Source organism: Sinohyriopsis cumingii, chromosome 18, assembly GCF_028554795.1.
Source record: "Sinohyriopsis cumingii isolate HCF-2022 chromosome 18, ASM2855479v2, whole genome shotgun sequence".
NCBI lineage: Eukaryota > Metazoa > Mollusca > Bivalvia > Unionida > Unionidae > Sinohyriopsis > Sinohyriopsis cumingii.
Window position 1 is genome coordinate 85,388,763 of NC_142978.1, and position 24,956 is coordinate 85,413,718.

Genomic DNA, 24,956 nt, shown 5'->3' on the forward strand with positions numbered 1-24,956 from the left:
GGAATGTGCCATACAAAATTAGATTGAACAACAGTAACGAACACCAGATCAGACATGTATGATTAAACGGATATGTAAATAATAGATGTTTAGTGACTGCAAATTTACAAGACAAAGAAAAAAAGCAAAAATTAAAAAAACATTTATTATCATTGTAATCGTCATTATTATTATTATTATTATTATTATTATTATTATTTCCACATACTGCTGATTGTTCGACACTAAATGCATTTTTTTCTTTCTATTATGATCCGTGTATATGTTTTTAGTAAGAGCTGTCTAAAACTTTGCCATGTTTGATGATGCGAAAATGCTTTAAAAAATTCTAAAGTGTGCAAATGGTCTTGTGGTACATATAACCTTGGAACGAATATTACATTATGGAAGAGATTTTAAAAGAAAAAACGAAAGATGATTCTTGTTTCCTTATAAAATGTTACTCGGGCTCTTCTCATAGCTTTTTACAAATGACCTTTTCTCCCCAAAGTAACAAAATGGAGTTGCAGAGAAAAGTAGCTCACGTAATTGATCTCAATTACTTCCGAATTTGGTTTATTCAATTCAAACACTGCATGTCAAATTAATGGAATAATTGATTTTTGATTGAACCCATTAGGAAATCACAATGTTAGTCCTTATAGAATCCCTAGATTCTTAAAGAAAAGTGATTTTCGACGAAACTATCCTTAAATTTTTTTACTATGGTCTGGTTGCCTAACAATGACTCGTTTTTGTCACGAAATGAATAGTAATGGTCCAAAAATGACGAGTACTAGTCGAATACATGAACTGTAATAGTCCAAACAATAAGCACTAGTCATAAGCATGAATGTTAATAGTCCAAACAATGATAAGCAATAGCCAAATACATGAACTGTAATAGTCCACGTACTAGTCAAATACATGAACTGTAATAGTCCAAACATTGATAAGCACTAGTCATAAGCATGCATGTTAATAGTCTAAACAATAAGTAATAGCCAAATACATGAACTGTAATAGTCCACGTACTAGTCAAATACATGAACTGTAATAGTCTACGTACTAGTCAAATACATGAACTGTAATAGTCCACACAATGGATACGTACTAGTCAAATACATGAAATTTAATTGTCCAAACAATAAGTAATAATCAAATACATGAAGTTTAATGGCTTAAAAAACTGATGAGTAACATAACAGATATACGAAGTATAATAGTCTGGCAAATGGAAAGTAATAGTCATATATATATATATATATATATATATATATATATATATATATATATATATATATATATATATATATATATATAACGTTTAATAGTCCAACTAATGACTAGTAATAGTCGTATAACTGAAGTTTAATAGTCCAACCAATGATGAGTAATAGTCGTATACATGATGTTTAATAGTCCAACCAATGACGAGTAATAGTCATATACATGACGTTTAATAGTCCAACCAGTGACGAATAATAGTAAATTAATGAACTCTGATAAACTAAACAATGAGCAATACTTAAATACCTGAAGATTAATAGTCCAGTAAATTAAGAGCAATAGTCAAATACGTAAGTTTTAATTGTCCAAACAGTTATGAATAGTAGTGAAATACATGAACTGTAATAGTCCAAACGATGAAGAGTAATAATGAAATACATGAAGTTTTATAGTCAAAGAAATGAACTTTAATAGTACAAATAATGTTGATTAATAATTAAATCCATGAAGTTTAATAGTCCAAACAATGCTGAGTAATGGTTCAAACAATGCTGAGTAATAGTTAAATACATGAACTGGAACGGTAAGAGTCCAAACAATAATTAGTAATGGTCAAATACATGACGTTTAATAGTCAAATAAATAATGAGTAATAGTTAAATACATGAACATTAAATTAATAGGCCAAACAATGAGTGATCGTCAAATGCATGAACTTGTATGGTCCAAACAATGAGGAATAATAGTCAAATACGTGAAATTTAATAGTACAAACAATGATGAGCAATAATCAAACGCATGAGGTTCAATAGTCCAAACAATTCTGAGTAATAGTCAAATACATAAACTGGGTGGCCGGACAAAATGGTACGGACAAAATGGTATGGACAAAATGTTAAGTGGACATAATAGTATTGGACAAATTTGTATGGATAAAATGGTGCGGACAAAATGGTTTGGGACAAAATGGTCCTAGGATTAAATGGTACAGACAAAATGGTACGACTACAATTTTATTAATACGAAATGTAATAAAAACAGAAGTTTTTACTAAATAACATCAATAGGCTGCTATTGTGAACTGACCATGGATGATTTATAATAATAACCTATACAAACAATTTTAAAATAAAATAACAATTTAAGAAAAATAAAGCGCAAACTATAAAGCTACATGACAAAACACAAGTACAAAACCTCTGACTACTATAAAATATTTTTGAAATAGAAAAAAATAACTAAAAAATGTCACACATCCAAGGCATACTCAAATCAAATTTATCATATGAGGTCAAACTTTTTAACCTAGTCGCAGTCAGACACGGATGAATGGGTAGTTGCTCTGTGTCTGAGAATAAACCATAATGTCTTGTTGATCCTTCGGTCCAGCCATTTGACGATGGCTTCGTACATCTCGTGATAAGGTTGCTCGTTTTGGAAGTAGATGAGCGGCTGCAACTGCAACATTCAGCAATTCATTGTGAACAATCGATCGTGTTGCTTGTTCGGTTTGTTCTGCTCTCCTTTTCATGTTGGCACGAACTGTTTTAACCTCAATTTGACCATGCGTTGCCACGTGATTATGAACTCCAAGAACGATTACATTCGCTTGTGTATGAATTTGTGCCTTGCACGTTCTTCTTTCACAACGCCAGAGCTCCTTGCTATCACTGCCACCGGTGTTCTTGGTAAATAAATAACCTTAAAATACAAGCTTGCGAGTCCCTTTTTGCGAAGTAGCATATTCTAACATGATTAATATTTTTTGCAAGTTAAAAAATTAAATAATCAGGACAATAAAGTCCTCTTCAAATGATATGCAACTGTTTTCAGTTTTAAATTTAAACTACAAAAAATAAGGCACCCTAGACGTTAGCGCGCAGTTTACTTTGATACTTTGATCGATAAACTATATATGCCGTACAATACTGTTGTAACTCAGACCGCAATTTATTTTATTCTACTCTAAACTGTCAGCTTTGTTTTACCCCAGATTGGCTATATTTTCGGTTCAACTCGTGCAGTTCGGAAAGTGTTAATCGTACGACGAGACACCAAAAATTAAGTGTATGTACAAGAAAAACAGTGATTGAAATTGCATTGAATTACTATTTGGTATCGTTGGAAATTGTAGATTCGGCATAAGTTATTTGCAGTTTCACTATATTTTTAAAAAATAAAATACAATTAATATTTCCGAAGTTACACGAATTTAATATACATCATTTGTATTATATCTTTTTCAGTTAGTTTATGGATGCGTAAATATTTTAATATGTGTATAAAAATTAAATTTAATTATGATTTTAGGTAATTATTATTTTCATTAGCAATTGAAATTCTATTATATGTACCATTTTATCCCGTTTTGTCCCATACCATTTTGTCTGCAACATTTTAACCATACCATTTTGTCTATACCAATTAATCCTAGTACCATTTTGTTCCATACCATTTTATCCGTACCATTTTGTCCGCACCATTTTATCCATACCAATTTGTCCAATACCATTATGTCCGCTTAACATTTTGTCCATACCATTTTGTCCGTACAATTTTGACCGCTACCATTTTGTCCTAGTACCCATAAACTGTCATAATCCAGGCACTGATGAGTAATAGTCAAATACAGAAGGTTTAACTGTCAAAGCAATGATGAATAATATTTAAATACATGAACATTAATAGTCTAAATAGTGTCGAGTTATAGTCCAAAACATAATGAGTAAAAGACAAACACACTAAGTTACAATAAAGGAGGAATAATAGTCAAATACATGACGTGTGATAATCTAAAGAATCATGAGTAATAGTCAAATGCAAGAACTGTAATAGTACACATAATGTCGAGTAATAATCAAATACAGGAAGTTTAATAGCCAAAACAATGCTAAATAATGGTTATAACAATGCTGAGTTATAGTTAAATACATGAACTGGAACAGTAAGAGCCCAAACAATGCTGAGTAATAGTCAAATACATGAACTGGAACAGTAAGAGCCCAAACAATGATGAGTAATAGTCAAATACATGAACTTTAGTAGTCCAAAATAATGGTTAGTAATATTCAAATAAATGAACTGTAATAGTCCAAACAACTATAAGAAATAATCAAATAAATGAAGTTTAATAGTTCAAACACTGAGTAATATACAAATACATGAGAGTAAGTGTCGAATAAATGAAGAGTAATTTTCAAATACATGTTTTTTGTAGTCCAAACACTGAGAAGTAATAATCAAAGACATGAAGTTTGATAGTCCAAACACTGACAAGTAATAATCAAAGACATGAAGTTTGATAGTCCAAACACTGACAAGTAATAATCAAAGACATGAAGTTTGATAGTCTAAACAATGATGAGTTACAGTCAAACACATGAAATTCAGTAGTCTAAACAATGATGAGTAACAGTCAAATACGTGAACTTTAGTAGTCCAAACAATGATGAGTCAAATATATGAAATTCAGTAGTCTAAACAATGAGTAATATTCAAATACATGACGTTTAGTACTACAAACATACATGAGTAATGGTTAATTAAATGAAGTGTAATAATCAAAACAATGATGCGTAATATCTGAGTAATAGTCGAATCAATGAACTTTAATAGTCCAAACAATGAGTAATAGTCAAATAAATATACTATAACAGTCCAAACAATGATGAGAAATAGTGAAATAAATGAACTATAATAGTCCAAACAATGATGAGTAATAGTCAAATAAATACACTATAATAGTCCAAACAATGAGGAGTAATAGTCAAATAAATACACTATAATAGTCCAAACAATGATGAGTAATAGTCAAATAAAAGAACTTAAATAGTCCAAACAATGAGTAATATTAAATTACATGAAATTTAATAGTCCAAACAATGATGAGTAATTGTCAAATGCATGAAATTTAATAGTCCAAACAATGAGTAATAGTCAAATAAAAGAACTTTAATAGTCCAAACAATGAGAGGTAATAGTCAAATAAATATACTATAATAGTCCAAACAATGAGGAGTAATAGTCAAATAAATGAACTATAACAGTCCAAAGAATGATGAGTAATAGTCAAATAAATGAAATATAACAGCCCACACTATGATGAGTAATAGTCAAACAAATGAACTATAAAAATCCAAAAACTGAGGAGCAATAAATAGTCAAATACATGAACTTTAATAGTCCAAACAATGAGGAGTAATAGTCAAATAATACACTATAATAGTCCAAACAATGATGAGTAATAGTCAAATAAAAGAACTTAAATAGTCCAAACAATGAGTAATATTAAATTACATGAAATTTAATAGTCCAAACAATGATGAGTAATTGTCAAATGCATGAAATTTAATAGTCCAAACAATGAGTAATAGTCAAATAAAAGAACTTTAATAGTCCAAACAATGAGAGGTAATAGTCAAATAAATATACTATAATAGTCCAAACAATGAGGAGTAATAGTCAAATAAATGAACTATAACAGTCCAAAGAATGATGAGTAATAGTCAAATAAATGAAATATAACAGCCCACACTATGATGAGTAATAGTCAAACAAATGAACTATAAAAATCCAAAAACTGAGGAGCAATAAATAGTCAAATACATGAACTTTAATAGTCCAAACAATGAGGAGTAATAGTCAAATAAAAGATCTTTAATAGTCCAAACAATGAGTAATAGCCAAATAAATGAACTTTAATAGTCCAAACAATGAGGAGTAATAGTCAAATAAAAGATCTTTAATAGTCCAAACAATGAGTAATAGTCAAATAAATATACTATAATAGCCCAAAGAATGATGAGTAATAGTCAAACAAAAAACTTTAATAGTCCAAGCAATGAGGAGTAATAGTCAAATAAATGAACTTTAATAGTCCAAACAATGAGTAATAGCCAAATAAATGAACTTTAATAGTCCAAACAATGAGGAGTAATAGTCAAATAAAAGATCTTTAATAGTCCAAACAATGAGTAATAGTCAAATAAATATACTATAATAGCCCAAAGAATGATGAGTAATAGTCAAACAAAAAACTTTAATAGTCCAAACAATGAGGAGTAATAGTCAAATAAATGAACTTTAATAGTCCAAACAATGAGGAGTAATAGCCAAATAAATGAACTTTAATAGTCCAAACAATGAGGAGTAATAGCCAAATAAATGAACTTTAATAGTCCAAACAATGAGGAGTAATAGTCAAATAAAAGAACTTAAATAGTCCAAACAATGATGAGTAATAGTCAAATAATACACTATAATAGTCCAAACAATGATGAGTAAAGGTCAAATAAAAGAACTTAAATAGTCCAAACAATGAGTAATATTAAAATACATGAAATTTAATAATCCAAACAATGATGAGCAATTGTCAAATAAATTTAAGTTGAATATTCCAATAAATTTTGTTTACGTACGTATCTTTCTAATTTTCTGTTGGGGGTTTGATGTAAGACGTCGACCTTTGCAGAACATGCTCGTTATTTAAGAAGTATTTCTTATTGATTTGATAATTCTACTTATTGAAAACCCTAAATCCCAGATGCACGGGTGTAGTTATGATGCAAGAAAAAGTTGTCCATGAAATTTCAACTATAATAATTCAAATTTTTCTAGCAAGGAAAACAAGAATTAAAATTGTGTGATCTTCCAAACAAGTTACTTTTCTCCATTAACACATAGCCTATCATTCAGCACATATTGTGATTATATATATCGAATCCGGAATTTATCTGCTAATCTCGATCGATCGATGGATCGATCAACCGATCGATTTAGACCACAAGATAATCAAAAATGGGTGTATATATTGTATCTATTATCCATAGATGACATAGATTCTGCATCTTTTTTCTTGTTAGTTGCCACAACAACAAGTACTTCATCTACTACCACAACGACGATGAAGTCCACTAGTATCACAACACCACGTACGACTACAACTAGCAAATTAACTATGACAACAACAGAACCACCGCTTCCAGATGCTGCAATGGGTGAGTCGCTTTTACGGAATTTAAAAAGCCGTGAGTTTTTATTTCTTTTTTCAGAGAGAAATGCTTGGAAGAACTATGCTGATGTGCTCCTTAGTTATGGTTGCGTTAGTTCAAAGTCAACTATTTGTGAAAGCCAGTGTTATAATATTTCGGCCTGTTTACTTAGAATATTGTTCAATAGGTTTTTTTCTCTCTCCATTTCTTGTTAATACGACCTCCTGACAGTATCTTTCAGATAAATTACTAATATGTATACACGTTCCGTGTGTAGTCCTGTTAACATTTTGACTGCAAATCGTAAATCATCTCCTAGATTTAGATTCGCAGATATCGTTATTGCTCGCTGTATAGCACTGAACTTAAAGCTGAAGACTTAGTAGGTATCAGCGATTCAGGTTGTTGCTTTTTTCGTTAAAAGATTTTTTTCTACTTCAAGGCTTTCCTCAAATTATAAGAATTCCTCAACTCGATATCTTTTGAAAACATTAAACTGAAACGCAATTATTTTTCATCCTTCCTACTACTTTATCTTGCCTGAAACTACCACTATTGTTACAAGTATGATAATTCGAACAAATTAAAATCTTTATGAGGAGAAACTTGGTAACACCGTGGCGTGGTGACTTCTCTAGCTTAGGGTTGCCGATCCACGTCGATTCACATCAATCTGAAAACCGTGGATACATGGCATTTAGCTTTCGCAATGTCCATCTATCCGCCATTTAGCATACATTGTGCGGCGCTAGTCTTCCACTGGCAACTTAAACGGATTTTGTAGGGAGCAACAAATAATCACTAGTAATAGTTTACTGTTTTGGTGTCAGCTGGAATTCTTTATTATATAAAGATGTTCTATCTTAGAAGATGCGCCTCGGTGGGTTCAAAATAAGTGTTTACTACAAGGGTGAATTCAGCATTAACTGTTCGTTGACTTCCAAACCAAAACTAGAACATATAAATATGAATCTGAAAAATCATATTCTTTATACGAGTTTTTGATAACAACTTATGCCCCTGTCTAAGAATTACATTCACGTACTATTTTTAGTGGTTAAAACATGTCTCATTAGTTTCGTTGAATCGTGACGTGCGATAACAAACGTTTCGTGGTTTACTTAACAGGAACAATATATTATTTACCGTCAAGGAAAAAAAGGAGTAAAGTGCCTTGCCCAAAGACTCACTATGGTACCAGACCCAGATGTATCCGATGGTAAGATTCGAACACCCTTTCGGTCGCGCGTTTTACATGCTAATCAATGGATGCAATATTTCTCCGGAGAAAGGACAAGAATATCTTCGTAAAACTTAAAACTTGCATTGAGGGCTAATCTTAAGATAAAACCTTCACAAATTAAAACTGGGTCACTGTGACCTCTCGTATAGGATATTGAACATCACTTAAAATAATCTATTTATTTTTTCTTTCTACACTTCACGATCTATTGGCACCAAACATGCACTTTATGTATCTCTTGGAATTAGGTTGTGTCAAACACCAAAATTGGGTTGCTTTGATTAACTGTCTTCTGTGTGTTGAACACTTTACTTTAGAAAGATACTGACTTGTGCCACAAAAGCGGAGTTATCGTGTGAGCCCCTGCTCTCTGACAAGTCTTGTGATAATTCGATATATTTCATGTTAATGAAATTAATTAATCTTTAACAATGCATCAAGTTATTAAATTTGTGAATGTTAACGTTCCAGAAAATTATTTTTCTTTTGTTTTTCATCTCATTAGGTCGATCTCTTCCAGAAGAATGCGTGGGTTGTTTCATTCATGACGGAATCGGATATAACCCTCACCTGCAGATATGTTACAAGTTTTACCAATGCATTAATGAAAACTACGATGTCGTAAAATACACCCATACGTGTCCTTTCGGTCTGTTTTGGTCTCAGAAAGCACTCTCATGTGTGGATCCGAAAGATGCCGGGTGTGAAAAAGGTAAGCCATCTCGACGATTTTGTTAATAAATATAATGAAGATGGAAACAGAGCATCTGGTTCGGACAAAACTATCCAGGAATTCATATTTTTGGAGATCAAATTGCCTTGAAAGGAGTGCATGAATGAGTAATTTGCCGGATGAATAAAATGCCTGCCATAAATATCAACTATCTAGTTTAGTCTGCGTTGTAACTTCTTAGGTATTGGAGATATTTTCAGACGGTAAAAGCTCCCATATGAAGCGTTACTGTATCTGTAACAGGGTTCCTTATAAAGTATCAAAAAAAAAAAAAAAAAAGTCTAAGTAAAATATTATTTGTTTTTTAAAAAAAGATTCTGACTTGAATTGGTAATTTTTACAGCTGGGAGATGGTTTGTTTTAATGAAACTTCAACTATGCAGCTGTGCAAATGGCAACACCGAGCATTATCGAATACACTCTAAATTGTCTACAGGAAAGTTAAATGTTACAAGAAGGCCCGATATGATTGTGTGAAACAATGTATTTATTATTGTTGTTATGTATATTTAGTTTGTATTTTGTATTTCATTTTTCTGTTCATGATTATAGATTGTAAGGGCCTACCTTAATAGTGATATTTATATTGTAAGCAACATAATACATGAATAATATTTCTCTATCATTGTAGGTCATTATTAAGATCATTGTTAATTGTAAACATGTATTCAGTTTGAGTTCTATATACAGCCTTGATTCTGACCTTGGAAGATTCGAAAAAGGAATCTTGTTTACAGTTGGGAGTAATTTTCTATTAAGATGAAGTATTTTTAGAAAATGGTAATGGCGACATCGGTAAAGAGGACAGGTAGGCGAAGTTGTTTACTTCAGGATTATTCATTCCTATCTTAACATCCAAACTGGAGCCAGTCTGATAGTTGTGTTTCGTTGAGGAGAGGACTTTTAACAACAAATATTTACTGGAATTACAATGTGCCCATATTCAATTTCGGACGAAATCACTTTTTGAATATTATTGTGAATTCATTCACGAACATTTTGGACGATATCATTGTGATGCATAAAAACTGTTGGCACATCAGCACACTCGAGATTGCTGGCACATTAGCAGATTCAAAATTGGAATTCATTCGGAATACCACTGGAATTTATTTCGGAACTCTATACATGTAGAGTTATGATAGAACTTTTAGGAATATTTTGGATGTATTTCACAATACTGCTTTTTAATTACACTTCGTAATATCGGGAATGAATTACCTGTTGAACTTTACAAAACTTGCTAGCTTTCACTCTTGTCTGTTTCATAGTTTAAGACTATACAGATTTAGCACAATGCCTAATATTTTATTTGCATGTGCATTTTAATGAACGTCATCCTAGCAAACGTGATTAGTAGTTGAAGCGCCACGATGCCCATTTATGATCAAAGTTGTTTCTTGTTTTAATATCTTGAGCATTTTCCACCTGTTTTGACTGTACATGAGATGAAAGTCTAATTAAAGCAGTTTAGATTGTGTGTCTCGTACTAGCCGAGTCTTTCTAGTTACAGTCGATGGTCAAAACGAGGCAAACATATTTTGGGGGTTTGAAGTATGGGTGGATGATTGTTATCTGACGACAGAGTATCGTATATAGTAAACAATGTTTTGATAATGAAAACGGAAACCCTGTGTCAGATTCCTTTCATAAAAGATGTTAAACGTTTACGATTAAACTAAAGATTCTATTGATTTTACCACAGACCCATGCAAGAAAATGGACCATGTTGGAATTCGCTATGAGATGGAGGGCGTTTGTAACGGTTACTGGGAGTGTGTGAATGAAGAGGAAAAGATCTTCTCCAAAGCCTTGTGTTGCTCAAATGGTTTTGTGTACGAACCAATCTCTGCGATCTGCGTTCGTGACACCATTGGGAGCTGTGAGAATACCGTGTGTAATGTCCCAGAACCAACAGATCAGTCGTTTGGTAAGTAATTTCATTGCTTTTATCTAGCTTGTGTATCAAATTTTAATAAATAAAAGATTACTATTAAAAATTTACTTTTTCCGAAACTCAAACCGGCGTTCATAATTTCGTTATCTCAGGCTAATTTTCACACAGGCTAATTTTTATGGAGTTGTAAGTTGCAGAAGTTCGGGTGTATAATGGTAAAGTACGGATCTTTTCAAGTTCGAAAAGTACGAGTAAGCGGGCAATGTTTTAGAGACCACTGCTTAGTTTGTCTTTTACAGATATCTAAAATAAATTAAAACAGAACTCTGGAGGTTGAATTCAACAAAAACAGCAGGGACCTCGGCTGTCCGTGTGGTCTAAGGCGTTCGCTTTTACAGATCACTGACATCTCAACTTTGTCCGCGTGGGACGAATCTAGTGTTCAGCCAACGTGGGTATGTGAGAAAGTTTGCCACTGGCTTTCGTGGGTCGGTTGTTCTTCCAGGGGTACTGCCTCCATCAAATATGATAGCGACAATGTACAATGTGATGAACATGGCGTTAAAGCATAAAAACAACAAATAATTTATACCTCGATTTGATATAGTATTTGCGTCTGTTTCATTTGTAACTTTTTTCAAATGCGGATTGTATTCATCCAATGCAAAGCAAAGTTGGGATTAAAAAACAAAGTTTACCTCTCGCATTAAAGGTTACTCTGAACATGTCACTTGATTTAGTGGTGTCATAAACAGAATACAATAGTTTCGAAATCGATTTAGGAAAATGAAATAACCGTTGGTTTAAATTATTTCATTTTACAAAGTAAAAACACCTACAACCTCGATGCTAAGGAGATAATGCATTAGTTACGAAAATTATATAGGCATGGAACACCTCATAATTTCTTATTTATGTCTTCACTGTCACGTTGTATTTGTCCATGAAGCTCATTTCAGATTTTCTTGGCTGTATATATGCTACATATGAATTACAGTGTGCCCATACGAACCCGTTCCAGGAGATGCGAGGATGTTCCGTTTCAGTATATGGTTAGGACTGGCGATTATTGATTTACCTTGTTCCCTAGGAACCATCTTTGATCCTAACAGATGCACATGCGTCATTGTGAATGTTAAACCAGTTCTAGCTTCAGAAGGTAACGTGATATTCCAAACATTTCTCTCGTATTCATTTAATAATATAAAAACACTTGCAATAGAATTACCATCTATAAATCTCTCCAGGAAGTTTGAATGCACATATTGTCTAATACAGCTCAGATTCTTCACACAGCATGATTTGTAATAACCTTTTCACAAACCATACGTGGTATATCAGAGTTTAGGAATCTATAAACGTGGGTTTTCTACATTTTTATCAAAGATACTCTGTACATAACTTTAATCCGTTAGGTCAGTTCAGCTAGACTGAACTTAAAGTATACAGTACATCTTGTCACCTAATCATACATTTTGTTTAAAACATAACAATCTTTATGTTAAGTCTATTAAATTGATATTATACCCACAATATTAAAATTGGTAAAAAAATTATTTGAAATTAACATCATGAAAATTCTTATGTTTTACAAAGAATGCGAGCCAGAAATCCACATGAAATTTGATGGTAACTTTATGGATGAAGCTGGCGTCAACAACGAAAAGGCTGTCTCGAGAGTGACCCTGATGAATTCTAATCCAAGTCCTGCAGGCGGGCCTTATGCTCATTTCAACGGCAGCTCCTTTATCAACCTTTACAGTTTGGCCAACACCTACTACGGCCGGGAAGTTGTCATCCACTTCTGGATGAGACCAGTTCCGGGAATCTCAGACGGACCGGAAACAATCATTACTAATTGCCTGCTAAGCACTAGATCCGAGTCCAACCAGTGCCTACACTTAGATTGTAACCCATCAATTCAGATTGAATTGAACAAAGTGACCAGCAGGTTGAACCATAAATTGGTGATGGAGAACGGAGAAACTCGTATCCTGAAATCAGATATTAGTGTAAGTAAAACTTGACATCTTCGCTAAGTCGCGTGATACGTCAATTCACTATTACGCTATAATGAATCGCTATCCATTCTTTTCACCCGTACAGGCGTCTGTTTACCTAACTTTGGACTAATTTTGGACAGTGCTCTAAGAGATTGGATCGTCTTCCGAGTGGATCGTCTTGTCACCTTTAGCTACATAACATGTACAATTTCAAATTTAACTTATATGGGTTATCTCAATCGCTCTGATCTTTCTTTCAGGGACAGTAATCCCCCAAACTTAAATGGATATACTAAAATGCGGGTGGACCATTCAAATATGAAAGAATAACTGTGATTACAACACACATGGATTTCAAAATCAGGTCTTTACTGCACATCGAACGACTTTTGTTTTTGTGCACGAAAATATACATGCATGGATTTAATTTTATTTCAAAACTCGTGGTCAGTAATCTTTAGATCCGTAAAATAAACTATCTCACCGTTATTATTTCCAATGATTATCGAACACGACACATGAGTCCAAAGGAATGTGTTCAGCTATACGAGTGAAAAGAATCACCCAATGGTAATCCTGAAGAATGCACAAATAAATAAATCCTAAAGCAAAGCAGTGTTTACGCTACTGAATCTAATGCAATGAAAATAAAACACATACATACTGAATTTACATAGAAAATTGATAAGAAACAAAGGTTTTACGGCATAGTATATAGCTATTTTATTTTCTGACTTGTAAAAACCTTTTCATAAATATTTCCAATCACTATGCTACCTTTATCGATTGTATAAATATACTAGCTAATATACCGGAAAAACCGTGCTACCGAACCCAGATCCCTTTTACCAAATCCAGGTTCCTTGATATTTAATGCAGGTCCCTTGATATCGAATCCAGGTTCCTTGATACCGAATCCAGGTTCCTTGTTACCAAATCCAGGTTCCTTGATATCGAATCCAGATCCCTTGTTACCAAATCCAGGTTCCTTGATATCGAATCCAGATCCCTTGTTACCAAATCCAGGTTCCTTGAGATTTAATGCAGGTTGATTGATACCGAATCCAGGTTCCAATATACAGAATTCATGTTCATTTATATCGATTAAAGCACCTTTCGTAATTGTCACAGTTAAATGTTTCAAATATCTGTCCGATTCGTTTCCAAATATTGATTTTTGCTTTCTTTTACAGAATGGGGAATGGGTAGAAGTATGGTATGTATATGACGGAAGTAAAAATCGGCGGTTTGTAACTGACACCAGTTCATCTCAGGAAGATCACGTGATGACAACAGGTTAAAACTTTGAAACAACATACACGTCGTTAAATGTTGAAAATAAACTCATTTTCTCCCAAAAGAATGTCACAAAAACAGCGTGGAATGTAGAACAAAATAATGTATCGATACACATTTTTCATATTGATTTTGGCTAACAAAACTGGCACCAAAAATGGATTTATGTTCTAAATCATCTTCTATGTAACATGTCCTCGCGTTTTTCTCACAAACTTAGTACAAGAACTGTTTCAATAAACACACATCCTGTGCCTGGCCCTCAAGTATATATCCAAATTCTTTTGCCTATAAACACCTCTCATCCCGCTGTTTGACATTTCTAAATGATGTACGAATAGTTTTTACAACTTTCGAACAGACGAGCAAAATCACGGCCTCTAATATTTTATTGAAATGATTTGACGAAACACGTACTATAGTTCGTTATATTATCTGCTCTTTGGGTGATCAAAAAAAGCCCTATATAATCACGGAGAGAATGCTTAGGACAGCAATAATTTGTAAATTTAAAGTAGAAGTTCAGTACAGTTACAAAAAGTTATTCGATCGGTAGTCTTAAGGTCCTTCAATCCTAAATACACGTATGTGCCTCTTAGGACCAAGCTTGTTAAAACAAATTGGATGGTTTGTATTATAAAAAATGAACATAGATTTTATGGAGTTAATTTATTGATTGTGACTATATTTAAAATTTTAGTGGGAATAATGAAATCAACTGAACATGAGTAAACGCTATAGTCTCTAGGAATTATATACTTACTACTTGATTGGAAACAATGCTTTGCCTGTTGTAGAAGAATACGCCACACAGCTATTTCGATATAATTACTGAATGAAAAGACCCCCAAAAATTAAGTTGATTTCAGTTAGCAGAACAAATTACATTGGAAACGTGTAAAACAAATATCCGCGATCGTTCCGTCATTAAACTGTGCACAACATTTGGAGTTAAGGACGCTCTACAGATAGGATGCACTTTTGAGAGTGTGACAGTTGTAAGGTGAAGTTGTTAGCATTTGCAACATTCACAGTCGAGAGAAGATTATAATACCGCTATGTTACTTTCATCTACTGTAATTAAATATCTCTGGATATTGTGCTTGTGAAAAATGTACATGATCTAAATACGCAGCTAACCAAAAACAGCTTACCCGAATCTTCTCGAAAAATCAACCTGAATTAGTCTAAAGTACACTAGCAGTTATTAGAATAGTGTTACTAGATAGTGCTGACCGATAATTTGGTGACGATTCAATGACTCACTATGCTTTCTGTGGCCGATAAACTCTCCTTAGAAAGGTTTGTGATTTTCTGATGAAGTGGGGAATCCTTACGATAAGAATGGGACAAGGGATGAAAGGCTGACTCAGATTTAAGTTCCATATGATTTATTAAGTCACAAAATCTTAAAGGAGTAAAATTTCAGGATTCACATATCAGGGTTATCACTTCTAAACATGAACGCATTGATTTAATATCACATTGGTAGTTGGACAAACATAATTTAGTTAATAGTTTATTATGATAAAGTTGACATAAACGTTTACAAATATCAAAGCTTATAATGTTCAGATTTTATATCAACTATTGCTTAGTGTTAGACTTAGAAACACTGGGCAACAGTTAATTAAATTCATAAGGATTAACTTCAAACCGATCCTCGAGAAGCACTCAATGGCTATAACGATGATAACGAAAAGCATTTGTACAAAACCATGAGAAACACTCAATAGCTTTACAACATAATAAATAAATATTGGAAAAAGCTTTGAGAAATACTAATTTGCTCCATACTCAAAATTGCACTGATGATGATGACGATGATGATGACGAAGATGATGATGATGATGATGATGATGATATTCAACTGTATTATTATTTTACTAAGGTCTGCAAGAAACACTTGATTAGACCTCACAAGATCGTGAAAATACTTTCTGAACACAAATTTACTGCTTAAGCAAATATTTAAGTTAAAAACGCTGTTTTAGTCCACATAACATAAATACCCAGAAAGGTTTTTATTTATACAGATATATATTTCACAATTTAGCTTCTAGTCCTGTCCAATATTTACTAAGAAATGCTTAAGTTCTGTACAATGTTTACTAAGAAAGGCTTTAGTCCTATCCAATATTTACAAAGAAAAGTTTTATTTTTTTACTGGCAATCATTTACAAAGACATCGTGGAATAACTGTAAATTTTTGATTCGCGGAAAAATGATAAACAATAAGTTACATTTTCTTTACACAATGCTTATATGGACTTCGTAGTAAAATAGTAAGATGATTTTCCCACACACTCTCACACAGAACTCTTAAGGCGACTCTCGGAAACCCGAATAGGTCCCAGAACAGACCTTTCATACTTCCTGCGGAATATTGTGCTTTTTAGGGAAAATTATGACTTTCGCTCGGAAGCAGCCACTGGGAAAATTCTGCGAGCACACGCTTACAGGAGCAACCTTACTTCATCATCGTCATCTTTATTTCCTTCCACAGAAGATTACATGATATAAGAATAAATCATCTGAATAAACCACAGTTTCATTGCTAATTGTGATTAAAAATCCTTTTTACCTAGAACATTAGCTCAGTGTGCATACAATTGGTACTTTTTTAAATAGACAAAGTTTGCGGTATAAAATGATTCTGCGTAAAATAGATGATACTGTAAGCGACCAATAACTATTGGCGATATAACCACAGGAGTATTCCAAATGTGTTAAAGCTGGAAACGAGGCTGATACCCAGGTAAGTTTTAAATATATTCCCGGCATAATAACATCATGACATTAAAGAGCTTAAAATACGATCTTTCATCAATTTATATGCGAACATGAACGATCTTTCATCAATTTATATGCGAACATGAAATAAACATGGGAAGCATACCAATCATCGTTTGTAATGGATAACTGTAGATTACTATTGTCCGTACATTTCGACAACACCCATCCACCTAGCTACGATGTCATAACCCCATTCATAAATATAGGTACTAGTAGTATTAGTACTACCGTTCACCCTGTTTTACCACATAGAGGTTTACGATTAATTAACGTAATTCGAAGCAAACAAATCATAGGCTCAATTTCCTGCACATTAATATAGGGAAAACGAATTTTGCCCTACTAGGCAACAGCAGCTACTAAAGGTGAAATGAATGAATTACAGAATATATCAAATGTAAAAACGTTTGGGCTCTGTTTTGCAATTTTCGCTGGAAGTCCAGAAAGCAAAAGTGATCGAGCGGGACTGGCAATTTTTTGACAGGTGCACATCTGAATTTAAGATCAAGTTATATACTCTATAACCCAAATTACACCCATCAGTCAGGTAGCCAAAAAAGGGACTTAAAAGTTCTTTTAACAACACATAGGACATACAAGGTAGTTTAAATGGTCAGTATAACGTGTGAGGAAAACCTGTAAAATTATTTTTCTTTAAAAATATAACCCTATGCAAGATACGAAAATGTAGTGTGTCACCAAATGGAATCGTATCCCAGTCAAATAAATAGTATTTCAAACTGGCGCGTGCATCTTTTTCTTTTGATTCTTCAGAATTGTTTCGAGCAATATTTAGAGTAAAGTATGGTTTATGGCCGAGTAGCCTAGTTTATCAATGCCAAAAATTGGAGGAATACAGTCAGACAACTCGTTTATCCTTGCATATTGGTAAATAGGTAAAGTTATGGCATAATCTGATTCCTTGTTAATGAAAGGTGCATGCAACGCATCAGTCACATTTATACAAGTCTACAAAAACTACCTTTAAAAAGATTCTGGGATTAATTCATTATTCTGTTTCTATTTTAAAAAAGATCCTTATCCATGATTACAGAGGAGTCTCTTCATCGAAAGTGAGAACTGCCTTTCATCTGAATTCTCTCCCTCTTGAAATTACTTACATGCCTTTTATAAATGAAAACTCTTCTCAGACCGAGACCTAGTACTTTGTAACAAAAACAAACGTGTGGCACTTACTCTTATAAGTATTAGTTCGTTTCCGTACAAAGGTCCAGTTCATATAATCGATTCGCGTTTAAAGTCTCTTTGGACTGCGTTTACTCGGATCACGAATATTTTGCCAATATAGTTTCTATATTTATTCCTCTGTACTTAATTTTACAGTGTCCAAATCCTTATAATTCACATGTTTCGATAAAGTACCTTAAAAGATGAACCTGTGGTGAAGTTCTTGTCATAAGTTATGAAGCATTTGTTGAGAGCTGGACTGTAAACAAAGCAACTTGCAACGGGTCACATATTTGACACCCAGATCAGCATCAAGGATTTATTAATTGCTGTTCACGGTAGCCAAAATACACAGCCAGCCAAACCGTAATGATCATATTCTAAAGAACAAACAACTACCCTTAAATAAATATCTAGATTGTTTAAAATTCCTATATCATCAAACTTAGAGAGGAAAGTATGTTCTACCAATTAGACCGGAACTACATTAGCGTGTACTGAACCGGAAGTAATAACTGTGACCTGTGTCCGCAAAGTCAGCTTTTGTACTGTTCAAGTTCATTTAAGTCAAAATCTCACCATAAAAGTGGACCGTATATAACCATGTAACGAGTATTTAGCGGCGACTACCAAATATATATATATATATATATATATATATATATATATATATATATATATATATATATATATATATATATATATATATATATATATATATATATATCTTTAAAATTATCTTCAACATAGTGTTACGTATATCTGATTTAATTCATAGTTATTTTAAATGAATTTGTTTGTCAGTTTTAAATTTTTTATTCTATTATATGCTATTATAATGTACATTTATTCACTGGAGATGATATTTTGCCAGAAAAGTGGTTGACTTGAATCATTCTTTTCGTAAACACCAGGTGTTGGCCTGGATGCTGACCTTGATTCAAAATTAGTAAACATAGTTCTATTTTTATTTTGAAATGATTGGTTGTTGTCAAGGTCATGATGGGGCTTTGGGTTTAAGCGCAAACAATGTTCTTATTTTTTTATTTCTTAGAGAAAATTATTGGTCTAATCAAGGTCATATTCTGTGTACGTGATATAACATAATCACGTGACCCCCCCCCCCTTTCTGATTTCGCAACTTGGGGGAATTTCAAAACTGCGTTTTATAATACAATATAACCTTTGTTTTAGAGAGATCTCTCTGTTTGGGGCTTTTTATACTGATGTCAAGTTATTTTGTTGCAGCCAGATTTTGAGATATAATTTTCTTCAGAACAATTGGATTTCAAAAGGATCAATCCTTTTTTCTCTGGAAATATTTTGAGGAGTGCTCACTCAGAAATTTTGGAAAGACATTGTTTACAAATTGAATTTGGATTTCCAACACCGGAGTGCCATTATTTGTATTTCCACAAGGAACCGTAGATAAGCATAGTACTGACTACAGCATACGTCATCGTCATCCATCTTGGATTTTCCATCAGGATTCGAACTTGAAATTATTAGAACATTTGTTACTAGGACTTTTGCAAAATAATTCGTGGATCATTCTTAGATTATTTTTGGATTTGATTCTTGAAATCGTAAGTTCTCTTTTTTTTTTCTTTTCATTTTTCAGAATTTTCCCACGAAAATATTTGTTAAATTTTATAAAACTTGTTGTTGTCCCTCTTTCTATGTTGCTGTTTATTCGAGCCTAAACACGTAACAATAGGCATATGTTACAGTGTAATCCGTCGTTGCAGCTAGCTCAATACAGCAAATGCTCGAAAATTTCACTTCGAGTTGTAAATGTTAAGTTGGACAGAGAAGGCCGCTGCTTCCTTCTAATCTATAATGATAACGACTGTCTGTATGATATTGCGTACTCGTTAAAACGTTTTTAATCTACTAAGATTATCCATGCTTTCTTACAATATGTCCTTGTTGATCGCCACACTGATGCTGACTTGTATTTGCTTCAGGAATCGTAGGACAGCGTCAGTCCGGTATCATCATTGGGCGACCAGTGACCAACGCTTATAAAAACTACTACAAAGGAGATATCGATGAGGTAATATGTATAATATGTAGTGTGCGCATTTTACTCGCCTTTTTGTCTTCACCATTTTATGCCAGTGCGCTTTTCACAAGTGTTTGTATTTCTTTCTAAAGTAGAGCGAGTGTCGAAGGGTTATCGAAAGTAGCTAGACAATGGTTGGTTAAATGGATACAAGTGGAACATCTCGGACATTTCCGCGTACATTTTAACATTTACGCATTCCTCGGAAGTCCGACCATCTACACAAGGATCACCATTTTGTTATATATCAAGCCTTCCTCGCCAAGAAATGCAACGATAGTGCGACTGTATGTGATACACAGCCACTATTTATTCATGTAATTTATGTATATAAAATATTTCCATTTACTAAAACTTCTCGCGATGTTGTTTATTCGCACAGTTGTGGCCGGTATCGACTACTTCAACGATGAATAATAATCCGTTTTCAGTATTCGATCTGTTGCGTATTATGTTATTGATGTTCCGCACTTAAAATTAAGACAGAGGAGGTTTCCTGATCCTTATAGTTATTTACAGTCTTCTAAATATGCAGAATTGGGAGGTTAGCGTATCCTTGCACGAATCTGGTCCAGGTAAAGGTAACGTTTTATACAGGTTATATCAGTTAAATACATGGCAAATATATGTAAATTTTTATGTTTCATTATTAAGATCTCGATGGATAATTTAATTTTTTCATGAATTTTCATCGGACCGAGAAAAATTGCAGAAAGAAGAATATATCCACCTTAAGAAATATAAAATAAAATTAATCATTTCTTTTTTTATTGTAAATCATGCTCTTCATTTTCGTGTAAATTCCTTCTAACACTAATAACTTTTACACTAAACCAATATTTAACCCCAAATCCCTCCTTTTAGGGTCCATTTGTGACAGTAAAGAGCTGTTTTGAATATTTTCACGTGACAAGGCGGTCCAGACAATCGTTATGGACCTCGCGAATGTTTAAATTTCAATGGCTTTATAACAAATTGGCATGCTTAAATCGCCCCTTAGCCATCTCAATTTTGTAATATTTACCGCTGTAATATACATAAATACGTAAATCCAGTCGGCTGGTAATTTGAAGCCAAAGTGAGGCATTGGAGCTACAGTGCTAGTCTAAATGTGAGTCAGTCAGTCACCAAACAAACCAACCCATTTTCAAACATAACTCTAAAGTAAATGTAAACTAAACTTCAGATTTATGTTCTGTGCGAATTTTTAAAAACAAGGCTTATGCCCTCTACCTTATATATTGGGGTCAAAATACAAAACTATCAGTGCCAACTTAGAGCTGCATCAAGAATTGCTTGTTGTGCGCCATTTTGACTGAGATTTTAAATTGTACATTTCGTAATCAGTTACATGAATACGAAATTAGAATACCCTCTTAATTTCACAAAGATCGTAAGGCTAAAATATTTATCAGTTAAAGATAAAGACTGGACAGCTAGCGGACTCGAGACTGAGTTAATACAATATTTTCATATGAAAAAAAGACTAGATGTAATTTACCTGTAAAAAACCATGAGGAACTTACTATAAGATTGATAATTCAAACGGCATATATTTTGACACTACTTGTTCAAATTTATTAAATCGTTTTATGATATTGCTTCATTGAGAATTTTGCCATGTCATATTCTTTTATTCCTTGGTTCGTTTTAGTTTGAATTTTACCGTTGTATCCCAAAGAAGGCAAAGGATGCGTTGAAAAATGTCAAGTAGAGCATGGGTTCCAACAAACAGGTTCGAAGAATTCAGACCAGGTGCCATTTTGAGAAACGAGATGAAGAACAATTCATGACCCTTCATTGTCAAAATGAAAATATTCCATGAACATTAATTGGCTGTCAGCATGCTGATTAGTCTATACTCACATACTACGAATACTGTATAAGTGTGGCATGTGTATTGTGTGTGTTTGTGCCTCTGTGCGTGCGTGTGTGTGTGCGTGTGTGTGTGTGTGTGTGTGTGTGTGCTATCATTATTTGATGAATAAACTTAGATGTACTACGACCTTCTAATTTTTCATCTTAAATAACATCCCACCGTAAAGTACGTCACTACGCTTGAGTGGTTTCATAGTTTCTCTATAAACAATTGTTGTTTGGGGGCTTAACACCATTTCCAAACCAAAGATAGGCTATATATGGTGGTCAGTATAGCTGGTGGAGGAAGAACCCGGGAAAACTCTGGCAACAATCTCCCACCCAATGGATGCTACTGACAGCTTTTTCGCATACTCACATTGGCCGAGCCCTAGACTCGAGCACACAAGGACAGAGATGAGATGGTCATTTGGCCACGCAAAGTCCGGATAAACTGAGTATTATATTGTACTTTTTGTCTTTGTAGAAGAACTGAATAATTCTATCGGCAAATGACTCCTTTTCTGCTTCAATTTAATTGTTGGTTTCTCCCTAATTTTCGTTTGTTCTTTTCCTATCCGAATTCTGTACCAATCTTGAAGTAAATGAATACCTATTATCTTAGACGTTCTCTTTTTAGATCGTTAGGCTGCATAATTTCTGTAGATGCGTATGATACGAAAAGCAGATTGTTGGGTTCTTTGAGGGAAAATAGATACACACAAGACGAAAATGTTATTAAACAATTTGGAAGTTTAGGACGGGTACAAAAAGAGTCGCATTGCTGGTTATGCCAGTCATTTTAGATACCTGAGCTTGTTATTTGTGTTTGTCAATTTCGAATTTGTGTATTTGTGAAACAGCAGAGATGGTGAACAGACCTTTTGCTAGAACGTTATTTTTTGAAAAAATACATTCTTACGAAAATGAAAATATAAGGTCAATAACGCCAAACCTAAGCCTCTAACTAAAACCGAGAGTTTCTCTAATTGGGTTAGTTTGTTTTGTTACTTTATCTTTGTCGTTAGTGGGTTTTTTTTAAATTTGCATGCGCGTTTTTGTTTACCCGCTGGGCGTTTCATTGAGGTCGCACACTCTCTACTGCTATAAAGGTATGAGTAATTAAATCATTAATATATCAATATTGGAATATTACACTAGTAGATTAGCTCGAGAAAGATTAGAAGCAATTAAAAGATATCTTCCTGTTCGTGATGCTCTTAAAGAAAATCTGCAGGAACAACAAGAACAACAAGTTGAAGATGCAGAAGATAAAGAACGATTTTTTAAACCTGTTACAAAGGTTACGGAAAGAGTTTCAGAAGCTAATGAATGTCTTCTTCCAGCAGTAAGACAAACTGCTGAGCAAACTGCAAAGATAGCAAAAAGAACTAACCAAACAAAAAAAGATTTCAAAAGATCTTCCAACTGAAATAGCAGCTGCCCATCCTCCCCCGTAGATGAAGAAATACTTAAAGGTGTTAGTGAAATAAAACAAGATATTGCACCCAAACCTAGTAAAGGAAAGAAAATGTTGAAGAAGCTTTTACTGAACAACTTAAAAATATTAAAGAAAAAGATTTGCCGATGGAGATATTTAAAGCCATTTTTGAAAAGACTAAATTTTTTAAACATAATTATGCTTCTGTAATTTCGTTAAGTGTGTATATCGTATATCTTACAACAAAAAACAAGCCAGAGATAATGACCTAAAATAAAGAAGTTTTGTTAATGAAATAAGACTTTATGATAAGACACTGGAGCAAATTTCTCAACCAAAACCTTCCCACCGCAACCTCCTAAGCAAGAACCTTCATATAAACTTCCTCCACCGTAGCAACAAATAGAACGACAAAAACAAAAATCACAAAAACCACGATCTCCTTCACAAATTCCTCAAACACAAAAACATAAATCACAAACTCCTATAAAACCTCCAGAACTAATTAATATTAAAAATAGATTTACAACTAAAGGTTTTGATCTTGCATATAAAAAATGATAATGCAGTAAAAATTGCCGCATGGGGATATAATGACACTGCAAAATATGCAAAACCTAATTTTGTTGGATCTTGGCAAAATGAAGATGATTGGATTAAAGATATATATTCTATACTTAAAAATATGACCGTGATTATCATGAATTTTTCCGTCATGTAAAAAGATGAAAAGGAGAAAATGGACTTGAATTATTATGAACTAAAAAACTGTTAAAGAAAAAGATGTTCTTGGTTCATTATTAATTCCATATACTTCTGAAGAAGAATTTTGTGATATAAAATCTAATACGTCTCCCTGTGCTACTGGAAGTGGTTTTTCTACTGAAGGAAGTGGTCTTATTACTTGTCCTGACAGTGTTCTTGCAGATGTTGACCGACTAGAAATTCTGATCGGTGGAAAACGTGCATGAAATAATTCTCCAGAAATTATTATTGAAATACTGAGATTTGCCGAATATTGTTTACAGATGGTGTTATGGATCGCAACATTTATCATTCTCTCAAGCGACTGAAAACAATTATTCAGCATGTAATTTAAAAATGATTATACACACTGCTCAACGTGGGCATGTAATAGTTGGGGTAGTAAACTCATGATTGCCAACTTACAAAGCGATTTAGGGGCCCCGAGTGGCCGAGTGGTCTAAAGCGTTCGCCGTTACGGATCACTGCCATCT

At 33.3% G+C, this 24,956-nt stretch overlaps 1 protein-coding gene across 1 annotated transcript in view; it reads left to right on the forward strand.

The window, feature by feature from the left end:
* Positions 1–22,425, forward strand: part of LOC149777207 (protein PIF-like) — a 38,653-nt gene extending 16,228 nt beyond the window's left edge. Inside the window, exons 4-11 of the mRNA XM_089942820.1 lie at positions 7,071–7,205; positions 8,948–9,154; positions 10,881–11,105; positions 12,070–12,231; positions 12,669–13,084; positions 14,269–14,371; positions 20,323–20,411; positions 22,075–22,425. Coding sequence (XP_089798946.1) covers positions 7,071–7,205; positions 8,948–9,154; positions 10,881–11,105; positions 12,070–12,231; positions 12,669–13,084; positions 14,269–14,371; positions 20,323–20,411; positions 22,075–22,134 — 1,397 coding nt within the window. The 3' untranslated portion in view covers positions 22,135–22,425. The remainder of the gene's footprint in view (positions 1–7,070; positions 7,206–8,947; positions 9,155–10,880; positions 11,106–12,069; positions 12,232–12,668; positions 13,085–14,268; positions 14,372–20,322; positions 20,412–22,074) is intronic.
* Positions 22,426–24,956: the final 2,531 nt, after the last annotated feature.